We start from the raw sequence: 16,639 nt of genomic DNA, 5'->3' as shown, positions 1-16,639 counted from the left end.
TTTCCAGTCATTTCCCTCAAAGCCTCTGGCTGGAATCAACTGCAGTTCTCTTATAGTGACATGCCCTTCAACTGGTTGTAACATATATATGGAAATGTGACCTGTTAAGTTGTGGGTGAACATATCAGACGACACAGCAATTCTTCAATCAGCTCTTGTTTATTCACAGGCCAGAACAGAACTGAAGGGTTCAGCCAGCCTGCTTATATAGAGCTCCACTAGAAAGCAACAGTAACCATTTTCTGTAACTATCCAATCACTGAACGTCACTTTCAATCCCTTATTTGCATATGTGGACCTGAGTGAAAACTATCTACAGTATCCCCCTGCTGGCCCAGAGTGAGAAGTTCAGAACATAACACCACCGTTTGTTGTTGGTGGTGTTTAGTCGTTTAGTCGTGTCCGACTCTTTGTGACCCCTTGGACCAGAGCATGCCAGGCACTCCTGTCTTCCACTGCCTCCCACAGTTTGGTCAAACTTTATGTGACCATAAAGGTGGGCTTTAGCCGACTGAAGCCCCATGTCCATCAACAATATTATTATTTTAAAGTATATCCTGCCCTTTCTCCTGGAGGGACCCCAGAGTAGCACTTCAAACAGTCTCAGCTTCTCTCAAGGAATCCTGGGAACTGTCATTTGTGAAGGGTGCTGAAAGTTGTGAGGAGACCCCCTATTGCCCTTGCAGGGCTACAATTCCCAGAGTGGTTTAATAACCAGTCCCTCACCCCAGATAACTCTGTCAGTAGTAGGTTCTTAAGTCCATTTTTTATCCATTAAATTGTTTGGTTTTTTGGGGGGGAATGTTTCGTTTCCTGTATGGTTATTCTTGAATGCATTTTCCCTTAACCAAAAAATACCACTACAGTGGTACCTCAGGTTAAGAACTTAATTCATTCTGGAGGTTCATTCTTAACCGGGAGGTACCATTTTAGCTAATGGGGCCTCCCGCTGCTGCTGCACCATTTCTGTTCTCATCCTGAAGCAAAGTTCTTAACCCCAGGTACTATTTCTGTGTTAGCGGAGTCTGTAACCTGAAGCGTCTGTAACCTGAAGTGCCTGTAACCCAAGGTACCACTGTACTAAACATATTTTAAAACGGTTGCACATGTAAAAACAGTTACGTAATTCCATATATAAAAAAACAGTTTAAAATAACAGCACATGCATAAAATCAATTCTGTGACAAGACAGATACCAACTGGGATGCATTTTTTAGAAGGCAGGTTGAAAGAGGAATGTCAGCAAAACAGCAATAGAGAAGGTGCCGTGTTGATATTGAATGAGATAGCTGTATATAAGTAATTTTTAAAAATAATTTGTTAAAAATTAGTCTTTTGTGTTCTTTAACAGTGGCTGGGTTTTCTCTCTTTTTCTTTTAGATGAATTGATTTACCAAGCACAATCGCCGGACGAAGGCGCTCTGGTGACTGCTGCCAGGAACTTTGGTTTCATCTTCAAGTCTCGAACTCCTAAGACCATCACAGTGGAAGAAATGGGCAAAGTTGTCACTTACCAGCTGCTGGCCATTTTGGATTTCAATAACACCAGGAAAAGAATGTCTGTGATAGGTACCGAATGCAAATCCCCCTTCCCCCTTGTTTTATATTTTGTATTTTGAAAGCATGGTGGTGGAAACAGAGCATTGACTTCCCCAGGAGTGATTCCCCTGCTCAGCGCATGACATGAGAGCTGTGGACATGATCCTAATTCATATGAAAGAGGTTGGGCAGGGCTTGACTTGGCTGGGAACTGTTGGCATCCGTCTGTCTCAAGAGACAAAGGAGTGGGGCTGCCATCATTGGGGTAGCAGAGGCAGGAACAAGGGAGGGCTGTGCTATTGTTATTGTAGATCACTCTCCAACAAGTGTGCTCATAGAGGTCAGCATTTAAATATAAAGTAGGAATGTGGGTGGCGCTGTGGTCTAAACCACTGAGCCTCTTGGGCTTGCCGATCAGAAGGTCGGCAGTTTGAATCCCCGCAATGGGGTGAGTTCCTGTTGCTTTGTCCCAGCTCCTGCCAACCTAGCTGTTCGAAAACATGCCAGTGCAAGTAGATAAATAGGTACCACTGCTGCGGGAAGGTAAATGGTGTTTCCGTGCACTCTGGTTTCCGTCATGGTGTTCCATTGCACCAGAAGCGGTTTTGTCCTGCTGGGGTCCCACATGACCCGGAAAGCCGTTTGTGGACAAACACTGGCTCCCTTGGCCTGAAAGCAAGATGAGCGCTGCAACACCGTAGTCGCCTTTGACTGGACGTAACTGTCCAGGGGTCCTTTACAACAACAATAATAATAACAACAACAACAACAACAACAATAACAATAATTTATTTATACCCCGCCCATCTGGCTGAGTTTCCCTAGCAACTCTGGGCGGCTCCAATCAAGTGTTAAAAACAATACAGCGTTAAATATTAAAAACTTCCCTGAACAGGGCTGCCTTCAGATGTCTTTTAAAGATAGGATAGCTGCTTATTTCCTTCACATCTGAAGGGAGGGTGTTCCACAGGGTGGGCGCCACTACCGAGAAGGCCCTCTGTCTGGTTCCCTGTAACCTCACTTCTCGCAATGAGGGAACCACCAGAAGGCCCTCAGCGCTGGATCTCAGTGTCCGGGCTGAACGATGGGGTGGAGACGCTCCTTCAGGTATACAGGACCGAGGCCGTTTAGGGCTTTAAAGGTCAGCACCAACACTTTGAATTGTGCTTGGAAACGTACTGGGAGCCAATGCAGATCTCTCAGAACCGGTGTTATGTGGTCCCGGCGGCCACTCCCAGTCACCAGTCTAGCTGCCGCATTCTGGATTAATTGCAGTTTCTGGGTCACCTTCAAAGGTAGCCCCATGTAGAGCGCGTTGCAGTAGTCCAAGCGGGAGATAACTAGAGCATGCACCACTCTGGCGAGACAGTCCGTGGGCAGGTAGGGTCTCAGCCTGCACACCAGGTTTTACCTTATAAAATACAAAATAAAGACTCAGCAATTAAACTATGTAGTTGCTGTTTCTGGAGGCCTAGCCAGTTGTCAGGCACCTCCATATTAAATATTTTGATCCCTTTTAATAATATAAGCCATAGTTGGACCCAAAGATGGTCTTGAGGTGCCCTCGATTTTTACTGCTTTCCCTTTAAGTTCACAACAGATTGTTGCACACTAGGCATCGCAAAGTTACCAGAAACCTGCTAATGGATTCTCTTGCACAACAATGTTCTGCTGGTGCAAAAAGTTTGCTGGTGGAACAATTAATTACACCCTTAAGTGACTTTCATTTAGCAGTACACTGAATAAAACCCAATGACATTTGGCTGCAAAAAGGCGACACGTCAGATGTTTCTTATCCCGCCATTGGGATCATGGAAGCCTTTAAACATCAGCTGGGCAAACATCATTCACATGGTTTAGATAATAATATAAGACATATTACCGTACTTTCTTTAGCAATATGCTGGAAGCTTTCCCCTGCTATCCAAATTGCGATAGCGGAGAAGTGACAGGCATCTCTTACGGATAATAAATACATAATAAAACCCCTCACAGTTGTTGTCGTTGTTTCCTTAAAAAAAAGAAAGAAAAAGTTTGGATAATTATCCTAAGGATATAAACTATACAAGCGAACTGTCACAGCTGAGAAATCTTCCTTTCAAATTGATGGCTGCTGGTGTTTAAAGAACAAAGTGTAAAAATAGCCTATAGAGTGAAAACTGCCATAATGAGCCAGGCTCTGACTCTTCTGTATAAACCAACCTCTGCTTTGTTTATCCTGACAGTCGGGAAGCATCCTTGTACACTGGCCTGGCTCAAAATATACCCCACACTTGTTTCTTGGTTGTCCTCTCTTCCCCCCACATCGAGAAAGTTCCGTTAACAGCAGTAAATTAGCACCACGTAAAACTGCAACTTTGCACCATATCAAACGGCAACGGTGCAGTTAGGTAATTTTAGTTTCTGAACTGAATGGTGGTTTTTGGGGGGAGGGTTGTTCCTTTAGATCGTAGCGTACCCAGCCCTGCCTTACAGTAACCCCTTGTGGGAATTGATTAAAATTACTGTTCTAAGGAACGCAGGTGGCGCTGTGGGTTAAACCACAGAGCCTAGGACTTGCCAATCAGAAGGTCGGTGGTTCGAATCCCCACGATGGGGTGAGCTCCCGTTGCTCGGTCCCTGCTCCTTCCAACCTAGCAGTTCGAAAGCACGTCAAAGTGCAAATAGATAAATAGGTACTGCTCCAGCGGGAAGGTAAACGGCGTTTCCGTGCGCTGCTCTGGTTCGCCAGAAGTGGCTTAGTCATGCTGGCCACATGACCCAGAAGCTGTACACCGGCTCCCTCCGCCAGTAAAGCAAGATGAGTCGGCCATGACTGGACCTAATGGGCGGGGTCCCTTTGCCTTTACCTTTTACTGTTCTAAGAAGGAAACTTAAGAATAGAAGATGGTGACTTTTTAAGCTGCCTTTATGAACTGATCAATGCAATATTCCGCACACCACGGTAATCATAAAGTCTTCACAGTTATTTTTGTTCATTTTCCAGTTCGAAACCCCGATGGACAGATAAGACTTTACTCAAAGGGAGCAGATACTATTTTATATGAAAGGCTTCATCCATCTAGCAAATCTCTCAAGTCTTTAACGTCAGACCATCTTGCGGTAGGTCCATATTGTTTAGAAGCCAATGCAAGGGATTTACAGTGGTACCTCGGGTTACATACGCTTCAGGTTACATACACTTCAGGTTACAGACTCCACTAACCCAGAAATAGTACCTCAATTTAAGAAATTTGCTTCAGGATGAGAACAGAAATCGGGCGGCAGCAGGAGGCCCCATTAGCTAAAGTGGTGCTTCAAGTTAAGAACAGTTTCAGGTTAAGAACAGACCTCCGGAACGAATTAAGTACTTAACCCAAGGTACCACTGTATTAAGCATAAGTGAAAAAAACTTTGGCATGCTTCACCCAAACTGATGGTAAAATATCTTTGGGTCGTATTACTTCTGAACTTGATTGAATGCTGTCCTCTTCAGTCCAACCTGCTTGTAAAACCTAGCATAGTATGGAGAAGGCTAGCCTAGAATTCCTCTCCCAGAAATCCTTCCTAGGTGCAGGATTCCTTTGTGGGAGAATATTAAATCATACAATTATTTGCCTTCAGCTTAAAGTGACATAGACCGGACTTAGTTTTGCTTCATTCGCAGGTAAAGTAGAGTAAGCCATAAGCACGGTTTTGAATATTTTCTGGGGTAGGAATTTTTCATTTGTAATTATTGCTTTTCAGTATACCCCTCAAAGCACCTTTTGCTCAGTTCTTCTGAACTAAAATGACCTTTTAACCACCCAGAAAAGTTCTTATTTTCTTAAAGGAGAAATGATTCTTTTTTAAAAAAAGTCTACATTTAACATGAACCATTCCACAATTCTATAACCAAAATAAGCATTTGACATTTAGTATACAATATGTGGATTTAGTAATATTGGTTACAAACAGAACCATTTTTTCCTCTGTAATGGAGCTCTTTTGGCTTTATTTTAATCTTCTCCAGGATTTTTTTTTAAATGAAGGTTAAAATCACAAACATTTTGAATCTTGCATTTAAAATATAGAGACCTTGAATTTTCTTACACTGACACAGCAAAGTTTATGGAATAGATTTATGTGAGAACAGAACAACTCTTCCAGACATCTCATGTTTTCATAGTCAGCGAAATTGATTCTGTGGCTTTTTTCTAGCCCATAATATTTTATCTTGTTCAGATTCCTCTTTTCTTATAATTTTTAATTTTGAATACTACAAGAAGAAATGCTAAAAATGTTAATAGAGTGTTATAAACCATTCACATTTTCAGCTCGGCAAGGTCAAAATCCAATGTGTTTGCAATTTTCATAGCAAAAGCCAAATTTGCTGGGTTTTGAAAGAAATTCATACTGTTTATATCTAAATTAGCCAAAATATATTTTGGATAATAAAACAAAATGACTTGTTATTTGCAGTTTATAAGATGGCTCCAAGTGAAATTACTGTTGTCAGAACAATAAACATCAACGTTCGAGAAATAAGGAATGGGTGTTTATGGGAATTCATAATTTTATAATGGAAATACAATAGAAGAAGGTCTAAATTAGCTGGCGTGCATCTCTGAGCATTTAATGCACCAGATGTTCAGATTTTTACATTTGTATGCATGACTTTGTTTTGTGTGTGTGTGTGTGTGTGTGTGTGTTGCTTCGTGTAGTTTTCACAGACTATTTGTCAAGTTCAGATTAGGTTTCTTATGTTTAGGAAATAGTTATAGTAATAATGATAAGTGAAATGATAAGTTAACACAACAAAATGATGGTCAAAGGTCTGGAAATGATGCCTTGTGAGGAACGGCTAAGGGAGCTGGGCATGTTTAGCCTGGAGAAGAGGAGGTTAAGGGGTGATATGATAGCCATGTTCAAATATATAAAAGGATATCATATGGAGGAGGGAGAAAGGTTGTTTTCTGCTGCTCCAGAGAAGCGGACACGGAGCAATGGATCCAAACTACAAGAAAGAAGGTTCCACCTAAATATTAGGAAGAACTTCCTGACAGTAAGAGCTGTTCGACAGTGGAATTTGCTGCCAAGGAGTGTGGTGGAGTCTCCTTCTTTGGAGGTCTTTAAGCAGAGGCTTGACAACCATATGTCAGGAGTGCTCTGATGGTGTTTCCTGCTTGGCAGGGGGTTGGACTCGATGGCCCTTGTGGTCTCTTCCAACTCTATGATTCTATGATTATGCTTGCACAATGGAAACTTAATTCCCTCTCATTTCCCTGCATGCATTGTGCACCCTCCCCAAACCTGCTCCCAAGGCTTTGTTGATACCTCCCAAACAGATTTAGGGGGCAGACGGAGGGAGGAGAGTTGGAGGAAGATTTTGTTGCACAAGAAATCATTGCACTAACAGAATGTGTGAGTTAGCAGAATTCAACGGCCAGGTTGCTCACCGGAGCAAGACGGTTTGAGCATATTACACCGATCCTGGTCCGACTGCACTGGCTACCAATTAGTGTCCGGTCCCAATTCAAAGTGCTGGTTTTGACCAGTAAAGCCTTAAACGGCTCAGTACCACAATACCTCAAGGACTGCCTCTTCCCTTATGAACCTACCTGGACCCTGAGATCACCTTCTGAGGCCCTTCTTTATGTGCCACCTCCTCGAGAGGTCCGGAGGGTGGCAACCCGAGCACGGGGCCTTCTCTGCAGTGGCTCCGTGTCTGTGGAATGCTCTCCACAGGGAAATTTGCCTGGCCCCTTCATTATACACCTTTAGGCACCAGGCAAAAAAGTTCCTCTTTAACCAGGCCTTCGGTTGATCCGATTTACATCCTATGCCCTTTTAAAATGTGTTTGTTTGTGTGTGTGTGGGGGGGGGGTTATTGGGTTTCTGTTTTTATTTTTATTAGGTGTTTTGTGGTTTTCTATCTTGATTTTATTCTGTGATAATCTTGATTTTCCCTGAGACCCCCAGGTATAGGGCAGTACAGTGGTACCTCGGGTTACATACACTTCAGGTTACATACGCTTCAGGTTACAGACTCCGCTAACCCTGAAATAGTACCTCAATTTAAGAACTTTGCTTCAGGATGAGAACAGAAATTGTGCTCCAGCAGCGCGGTGGCAGTGGGAGGCCCCATTATTTAAAGTGGTGCTTCAGGTTAAGAACAGTTTCAGGTTAAGAACGAACCTCCGGAACGAATTAAGTACTTAACCCGAGGTACCTGTATACTGTACACTGTATATAAAGTCAATAAATAAAACAAAATAAAAAATATTTTAGATAGAAATCACTAACTTTACAATGTGCAGAGCACTCCATGTACATTATCTCATCATAGTTGTTGCAGCCACCCTGCAAGATGTTGTTGTTGTTTAGTCGTTTAGTCGTGTCCAACTCTTCGTGACCCCATGGACCAGAGCACTCCAGGCACTCCTGTCTTCCACTGCCTCCCGCAGTTCGGTCAAACTCCTGCTGGTAGCTTCGAGAACACTATCCAAACATCTCGTCCTCTGTCGTCCTCTTCTCCTTCTGCCCTCCATCTTTCCCAACATCAGGGTCTTTTCCACGGAGTCTTCTCTTCTCATGAGGTGGCCAAAGTATTGGAGCCTGAGCTTCATGATCTGTTCTTCCAGTGAGCATTCAGGGCTGATTTCCTTAAGGATGGAGAGGTTTGATCTTCTTGCAGTCCATGGGACTCTCAAGAGTCTCCTCCAGCACCATAATTCAAAAGCATCAATTCAGTATTATTATATTCATATTGCAGATGTGGGGAAGGGCTAAAGGAGAGTGGCTTGCCCAAAGCCACTGAGAGAGTTTGTGGCCGAGGTGATATATGAACCAATGACTTCCTGATTCACAGTTCAGTCTCCGCAGTAGCTAACTTTGCAAACCTAGGGCATTGCTTGTGATGCAGCTCCCTTGCTGAAGCTAAGATATTTTGGGGCTGTTCTCTAACTGAAGCAGTGGAGTTTGGTCCACGAGGACAAACAGGAGACAGTTTTGCCCTGGTAGAACTCAGTAGGGAGGGAGATGAAGACAAACCTTGAGTTTGTTGGCTTCACCAGTCATTGGTCTCCATTGTCGGTCTCCATTGACTTCTGGAAAACCCTGAATGGAAGACTGGTAGGGTAGAAATTTATTAAATAAATACATCAATCAGTTTCCACCAATCAAGTTGCTGGGACTTCAGCTTTCCCAAATGACTGCTGAAATCTGGATCCTAGCAGCCCAGATCAGAACTAACCGTAATTTTGCGTGTGCGGTTTTTCACAGAAAATGAGAATCAACTATTGAAGTTCCGCTTTGAAGGAACTGTAGGTATAGGAAGGGGGCAGGTCTTTGCAGTTTCACATCAAAATAACTAAAACTAGGACATTGCCTTGAAATTTAGCATCTTTTGTGACTTCATAACTTAAAAGGAGGGGAGGGCAGAGTGTGGAATAAAAGGCTGTTTTAATTAGCACACATCTTACAACATGTTTGTATTTTTGTTCTGGACAAATAATAGGAGTTTGCTGGAGAAGGCCTTCGGACTTTAGTTCTGGCTTACAAAAATGTGGATGAAGAGCAATTTCAGGAGTGGCTTGAAGTTTATCAGAAGGCCAGCAGTATGCAAGAGAATAGGGATGAACTGCTCACTTCAGCATATGAAAGCATTGAGAGAGACCTGAAGGTATGCCAGTCAACTTGCAGGGAAAATATTTTGTGTATTTACTTGATTATTCTATTCGCCTTATGCTTTTCCATTAGAAAAACTGACCAAGGTGACATTTCTTTTAGATAAATGAAACAATTAAAATACATTTTAAAAAAATCAAAACAACAATAAACATCCAAAACACCGAATCATCACTTTAAAGTCCAAAATGGGCATGACCTATTAGGTAAACCTTGAACTGGAAAATATTTAACAAATAAAAAGGACATCAGATTTACATAGGGCATCACATCGAAGATATTTCCAAGTTGGGTTAAGAATGTAAGAAGGTAAAGGTAAAAAAAAAGGTAAAGGACCCCTGGACGATTAAGTCCAGTCAAAGGCGACTATGGGGTTGTGGTGCTCATCTCGCTTTTCAGGCTGATGGAGCCGGCATTTGCCCACAAGCAACTTTCCAGGTCATGTGGCCAGCAGGACTAAACCGCGTCTGGTGCAACGGAACACCGTGACGGAAACCAGAGCGCATGGAAATGCCGTTTACCTTCCCTTCGCAGTGGTACCTATTTATCTACTTGCACTGGCTTGCTTTCGAACTGCTAGGTTGGCAGGAGCTGGGACAGAGCAACGGGAGTTCAGCCCGCCGCAAGGATTAGAACCACCGACCTTCAGATCGGCAAACCCAAGCGGCTGAGTGGTTTAGACCACAGCACCACCTATGCCCCACCCACGTAAGAAGAGACCCATCTAGTCCAGTATCCTGTTCTCATGGTGGCTAATCAGATGCCTATGCAAAGCCCACAAGCAGGATCTGAACTTGCGGTTCTAAGAGCCAGCATTCAGAGGCATACATCTTGCCTGGAATGAAATCCACAGCTGCCTTAAACCCATGAAACTGAGTTTTTTCAATCCAGCAAAGGAGCATTATAGGGTTTTAAAACCCAAGACGAGCAGTCTGTCATTTTCTGCTAGAGATGGGGAAATCTGTCCATTTTGGGTTTCATTTTTACAACCTTAAAGTTCAGTCCTCCATACTTCCTCTATGGTTTTCTGATTCAATAATAATAATAATAATAATAATAATAATAATGGATATGGAACTGTTTTGGTATGCATCTTAGTAGGAGTGATTGAGATGATGATGATAATGATAATGATGATAATGATGATGATGATGATGATGATGATAATAATAATAATAATAATTTATTTATACACCACCCATCTGGCTGGGTTCCCCAGCCACTCTGGGTGGTTCCCAACAGAATTTAAAGCACAATGATGGCAGGAACATCAAACATTAAAAAATTCCCTAAACTGCCTTCTGATGTCTTCTAAAAGTCAGATAGTTGTTTATTTCTTTGACAGCTGATGGGAGGGCGTTCCACAGGGCAGGCACCACTACTAAAAAGGCCCTCTGCCTGGTTCCCTGTAACCTCACTTCTCGCAGTGAGGGAACCACCAGAAGGCCCTTGGTGCTGGACCTCAGTGTCTGGGCTGAACGATGGGAGTGGAGATGCTCCTTCAGGTATACTGGACCGAGGCCATTGGCTTTAACGGTCAGCACCAACACATTGAATTGTGCTTGGAAATGTACTGGGAGCCAATGTAGGTCTTTCAAGATTGGTGTTATGTAGTCTTGGCGGCTTCGCCCAGTCACCAGTCTAGCTACCGCATTCTGGATTAGTTGCAGTTTCAGGTCACCTTCAAAGGTAGCCCCACATAGAGCGCATTCCAGTAGTCCAAGTGGGAGATAACTAGAGCATGCACCACTGTGGTGAGAAAGTCTGCAGGCAGGTAAGGTCTCAGCCTGCATACCAGATGGAGCTGGTAGACAGCTGCCCTGGACACAGAATTGACCTGTGCCTCCATGGACAGCTGTGAATCCAAAATGACTCCCAGGCTGTGCACCTGGTACTCCATTGAGGACTAAAAGCACTGAGTGGGCAACATTTTCCTTTCTTCTGTGCCTACTCATCTTGAATGAATAGGGAAGGGGTATTATTTTGGTATTTTACCCGAGAAGCTTAGAAAGCAGCAACCATACCTGATATATAGCAGGGATGCCCAACCAGTCAACTGCAATCTACTGGTCGATCCCTGGGAGGCTGTCGATTGCAGGCTCTTTTTCCTTTGTGGGGGATAACGAGGATCCCCCTCGCCCCGTCCTCCATTCACACATGATTGCTAGAACGGAAGACGGAGTTTCCGTTGCTGTTTGTTTCCTGGCTGATTTTTTTGGTGAGCGACCTTTTCCTTTTCCCCCTAAAGAAAGCTCATCTGTCCCTCTCTAAAAAAAGGTCAACAGCTTTTTCTTTCCCTCATAAAAAAGTTCAACAACTTTGATCTGAACCCCCCAAAAGGTCAACAAGTTTGAATTTCCTCCCTAAAACTAAGAAAAGCTCAACAACTTTGACTTGAACTCCCCCAAAAAGTCAATAGCTTTGACTTTCCTCCCTAAAAAAAAGCTCAACTGTGACCTGAACCCCCCCCCCCAAAAGGGGTAGATCACTGCCAGTTTTTTATACAGTGAATAGATCACAGTCTCTTGAGATTTGGACGTCCCTGTGCATAGGAAACTGCTCCATCTAGCTCAATATTATCTAGACCAGGAGGTGACAACTTTCTTAGGCCCATCGACACATTTGGATTTTTGAGTGAGTGCCATAGATGTCACCTCCTCTGGTCATTTTTCTCCCCCTCACCAAGAATAGTCCTCACCCCACCACATATAGAGATAAGGCACCTGGGTAAAATATCCCTGTAAGACTCAAGGTGTTATTATGGGAGTTTATACATTATGCTGAGAAGTTTGAATTTGTATCAGGAATGAAAGACATGTCGCCCAGAGCTCATGCTTGTTTGTTAACATTTTTCAACTTATCTATTCTGCTTCCTCACGAAGCTATTGGGAGCCACAGCTATAGAAGATAAATTGCAAGAAGGAGTTTCAGAAACCATCGAACGCTTATCGCTAGCAAACATTAAGATCTGGGTGCTAACGGGAGACAAACAAGGTAGGTTTTCAGTTTTATGGATCAACTGATTCTCTGCGGAGGGGTACCAGAAGTGCTTCAATCCAGTGAACATGGTTATTTTCCAATGTTAGAGCAGTTAGTGCAATGGTTAGAGCAGTGGTTCCCAACCATTTTTTGGCCATGCCCTACCTAAGCATCTCTAAAATCCTTTTCTTTTTTTTATAATTAATTTTTATTCAATTTCCAATATACATTCCATCCATGTTTAACATCCACTTCTAACATATACATCTTTTAGACTTCCCTCAGCCTGTCTGACAATTTTCCATATTATCATAATTACTCACGTTTCTTAAATTTATATTGCACTTTAACAATCTTAATCTTATCATATCTTTTAAGCAACATTTCTATCAATCGTTTCCACAGAGCTTCTTGAAAGCCAGCAAGCGTTAATTGCTCCTCACATACATTTTTGATATACTCTGTAAATTTATTCCAGTCCTCGGTGAATCTCTGATCGTGTTGGTTCCGAATTTTCCCCGTTAATTTGTCCATTTCTGCATATTCCATCAGTTTCATTCTCCATTCTTCCCTCGTCGGCATTTCTTCCTGTTTCCATTTCTGGTCCATCAAAATTCTAGCTGCTGTCACTGCATACCTAAATAATTTCACATCATTCTTTTTGATTTCATTCCCTAATATTCCTAATAAAAATGCTTCTGGTTTCTTAACAAAAGTATATTTCAACATTTTCTTCATCTCGTTATAAATCATTTCCCAGAAGGAAGCCTAAAAGGCCATTCACTGTGAATAGCTCATTCTCAAATTGCCCCCCTTAAAAATCAAATGTGGTGCCCCACATTGGGAACCACAGGGTTAGAGTATCAGACTAGGACCAAGGAGATTCAAATCTCCACTTGAACATGAAGCTCACTGGAAGACAGGCTATTCATTATTTCTCAGCCTAAACCACCACCTAGGGCAACCTTTTTGAGTCCACAGCTCCCTTAACCAACTTCATTTTTTCTGCGGCGCCCCTGTGGGGCTCAGGAGCCCAGTTATGTCACCCCTTGCCTGCGCAGCTGGCAGCCTCTCGCCCTTTTTTTGAACACCCTCCCTTGTGGAGTGTTCCCTCAGCCTCCTCTCCTCTCGCCTCTCCTTGGGAGTCCCCTGGGCAGCTGCTGCTGCCATGCCTGGTCTCTGAGCTGCCCCCCCTCGCCCCAAAGAGAGAGGATCCCAGAGGCATCATTTGCCTGCGGAGCTTATAGCCAGGGCTGGTGCAATAAACAGCTGTGCAAGCCTTTGGGAGGCAGAGACGCAAAAGGGCAGAGGAGGAAGGAGGGAAGGAAAGAGGGACAGAGGCCAAGGTTGCATCTATGACTGTCTTTCAAGGCACCCCAGGGTGCCACGGCGCACTGGTTACAAACCACTGACATTGGGTATTGTGTGTGTGTGGACATGAGCTCCATGGAAACAGGGGTATGCTATGAATGCACAATACAGTGGTACCCCGCAAGACGAATGCCTCGGAAGACGAAAAACTCGCAAGACGAAAGGGTTTTTCGTTTTCTGAGGTGCTTCGCAAGACGGATTTTCCTAAGGGCTTGCTTCGCTAGACAAAATGGCCTTGCCTCTCGTGTCATGGCGACGGTCACTGCACGCACGCACGCTTGCTTCCCCGCTCCTCCGGCTCCCTCCCACCTTCCTGCTGACGGCTCCTCCGTCTCCCTCCCACCTTCCCGCTGACGGTTAGTGCCTCGCGCTGCTGCCCACCCCCCTCGCGCGCTCCCCTCAGAGAGCCGTTGCCGCCAGCGCCTCTCTCTCCCTGGAGTCGCGCTCCTGAGCCCCGCCGCCCTCCAGCAGCCGCGTCGCACGGTGGCCACAACGTGCGGGTGAGTCTGAGGTACCGGCTGCGGCAGCTGTCCTGCTTCTCCCCGCCCCTCCCCGCCGTTGTCAGTGTTTAAATGCAGTGGTGCTTTGCAAGACGAAAAAACTCGTACAACGAAAAAACTCGCGGAACAAATTAATTTCGTCTTGCGAGGCACCACTGTATATGAACAAAATACAGGGAGGAGTAGGGCAGAGTTTGAGCAACAGCGTCTATTTCTCTTTTAAGTGTATCTTGTTAATATAGTGGACCATCTGGATACGAATTAAATTCGTTCCAGGGGCCAGTACTTAACCTGAAAAGTCTGTAACTGGAGGCGGTGCTTCTGTGCACGCGCACACAGCGAAACCTGGAAGTTTTATTTTTTTATTTTTATTAAATAAATTTTATTTGTATTTTCCACACAACAACAACAACACGAAAAATATTGAAAAATAACAATACACAACACACAAAAACCAACATTCGAAAAACTTAAAAATCAACAGCAACTAAAAAACAACAATAAATCCCTATCTTACAAGTTAATAATATAAACACTATAAAAACAACAACAAAACATTGACTTCCACCAATCCCACAGCACCTCCTTTATCTCTCATTGTGTCTTCCTGTTTTCCTGATCATCTCTATCCTAACATCTAGATTTAAATCCCTCTTTCTTATCCTTTCACTTCACTAGGTTATTCCAGACTCAGCCAGATTTCTGTCATTGAACCTTGACTTTTGAGGTATTCATTTTGGCACTCCCATTCTTTTTATATACACTTCCGGGGTTGCCGTGTTCACAACCTGAAAGTTACATATCCAGAGTTATGTAACTCGAGGGTCCACTGTACTAATTTTTATTATTTTTCAATTACAATAATCCAATAATAGCCTCATTATAACAATGCCAAATTATAATACAATTACTAATACCAATCATTCAGATGCCAAATGATATAATTTAGGTGCCCCCCTGCATGCTAGAATTGATGGTTTGATGATTTACTTTATTTCTGCATTCCAAAATCTTATTAATTTCAATCACACTCCAGTCAAAATAACAATCCCTTATACAACAACTGAAATATTCACGCTTTCCATTTGTATTGACACATTAAATGATTGATAAAACTACAGGTGATACAAACTATATCCTTGTTCTTCCTGTGTGTGGCAATTATTCTTTCCATGATGTTTCTTCCTGTCCTTGTAAAATATTATGTCTATCTCTTCCTGGTTGCTGCTATCCATCATGCCTTGGGCAGAGCTAATATCCCATTGTTGTTTCAAAAGTTCTCCATTGCTCCGTCCCATGGTTCATTGGTTTGCAACTTCAACAGCAGCTGCAAAAATCAATAGACACCCTGTTCTCGCCATTTCTCCATTTCTCTTTTAAGTGTATCTAGACTGCAAACTTAAACTAGTTAGTTCTACTCAGAGGTAGACCCACCAAAATGAATGGACTGACGTTAGTCATGTACCGTATTTTTGCTCTATAAGACGCACCAGACCACAAGACGCACCTAGTTTTTAGAGGAGAAAAACAAGGAAAAAAATATTCTGCATCTCAGAAACCAGAACAGCAAGAGGGATCGCTACGCAGTGAAAGCAGCAATCCCTCTTGCTGTTCTGGCTTCTGGGATAGCTGCGCAGCCTGCATTTGCTCCATAAGACGCACACACATTTCCCCTTACTTTTTAGGAGGGAAAAAGTGAGTCTTATAGAGCAAAAAATACAGTACATTAATTTCAGTGGGTCTGCTTTGAGTAAACCTCAGTTGACTATCACCTTCTGTGAGCACTGTGCTCAAACAGCAACATGGAAGGATCTTTGGTAAATCTGGGCATCCATAGCCCACTCTGGCAAAAGAATTTGAGATCTTAGAACCCAAACTAACATGTGAACCAGTCCTTCAACCGTTTATTGCGGCACTCACAGGCATGATTTATTAGGGACTACTGACTAAGATTGGTTTGAGATAGCCAACTATTTTTGACATTTTTTAACCTGTCCTAACACTTTCTCCTCTTCCTTCCCTTGTCTCATTCTGTTAATCATCACAGCGGAAAGGGGGAGAGGCTGGCTGTTAGAATTTCACTTTGCAACCTTCTCGTGTGTTCCATTGTATTTTTTTATGGGCTGGCATACAGAGTCCCGCCACATAAATGGTCCCATTTGGCAGCCTTTTGGTTTACACTTCCCTCGGAATTTACACTTTCCATTAGTTCACAAGAGGGGGGAGATTGACACACATAACTGGTGGAATTTTTTCCTTGCTCCGCTTAAGTCATAAAAAGAAAAAGAAATGTGGTTGTTCATCCTGTGTAAATTATTAGGCTACAGATCAGCACTCTTTGCGTTGCCTGGGGGTGAATAAGAATTTCCTCCAGTCAGTCAGACAGTGAAGTCTTATTGCATTGTTCCCCCTACTGTGATATCCGCCACCATTTTATTAATCCAATTTTACAAACTATATCAGGAAGATCTGAAGTGTTTTATATCGATTATCTTTTGGCAGACCAGTTTCCAGAGATCACTGCCAAGGTAACTAGTTTTTGTGTGGCAGCAATAGCTTGTTGGTGCAGGCTCTTGTCTTAATTTTAGAATTATCAACACCTT

The 16,639-nt window shown here is 43.2% G+C and overlaps 1 protein-coding gene across 1 annotated transcript in view; it reads left to right on the top strand.

The window, feature by feature from the left end:
- The window catches only part of ATP8B4 (ATPase phospholipid transporting 8B4 (putative)), a 112,555-nt gene that overhangs the window by 76,532 nt on the left and 19,384 nt on the right, over positions 1-16,639 (top strand). Inside the window, exons 17-20 of the mRNA XM_083411852.1 lie at positions 1,381-1,569; positions 4,526-4,641; positions 9,017-9,181; positions 12,069-12,180. Coding sequence (XP_083267978.1) covers positions 1,381-1,569; positions 4,526-4,641; positions 9,017-9,181; positions 12,069-12,180 — 582 coding nt within the window. The remainder of the gene's footprint in view (positions 1-1,380; positions 1,570-4,525; positions 4,642-9,016; positions 9,182-12,068; positions 12,181-16,639) is intronic.

Source organism: Podarcis tiliguerta, assembly GCF_965153285.1.
Source record: "Podarcis tiliguerta genome assembly, chromosome: 14".
In the NCBI taxonomy this organism is placed as follows: domain Eukaryota; kingdom Metazoa; phylum Chordata; class Lepidosauria; order Squamata; family Lacertidae; genus Podarcis; species Podarcis tiliguerta.
The sequence above is the reverse complement of the archived record's forward strand: the minus strand, read 5'-3'. Positions and strand labels throughout refer to the sequence as shown.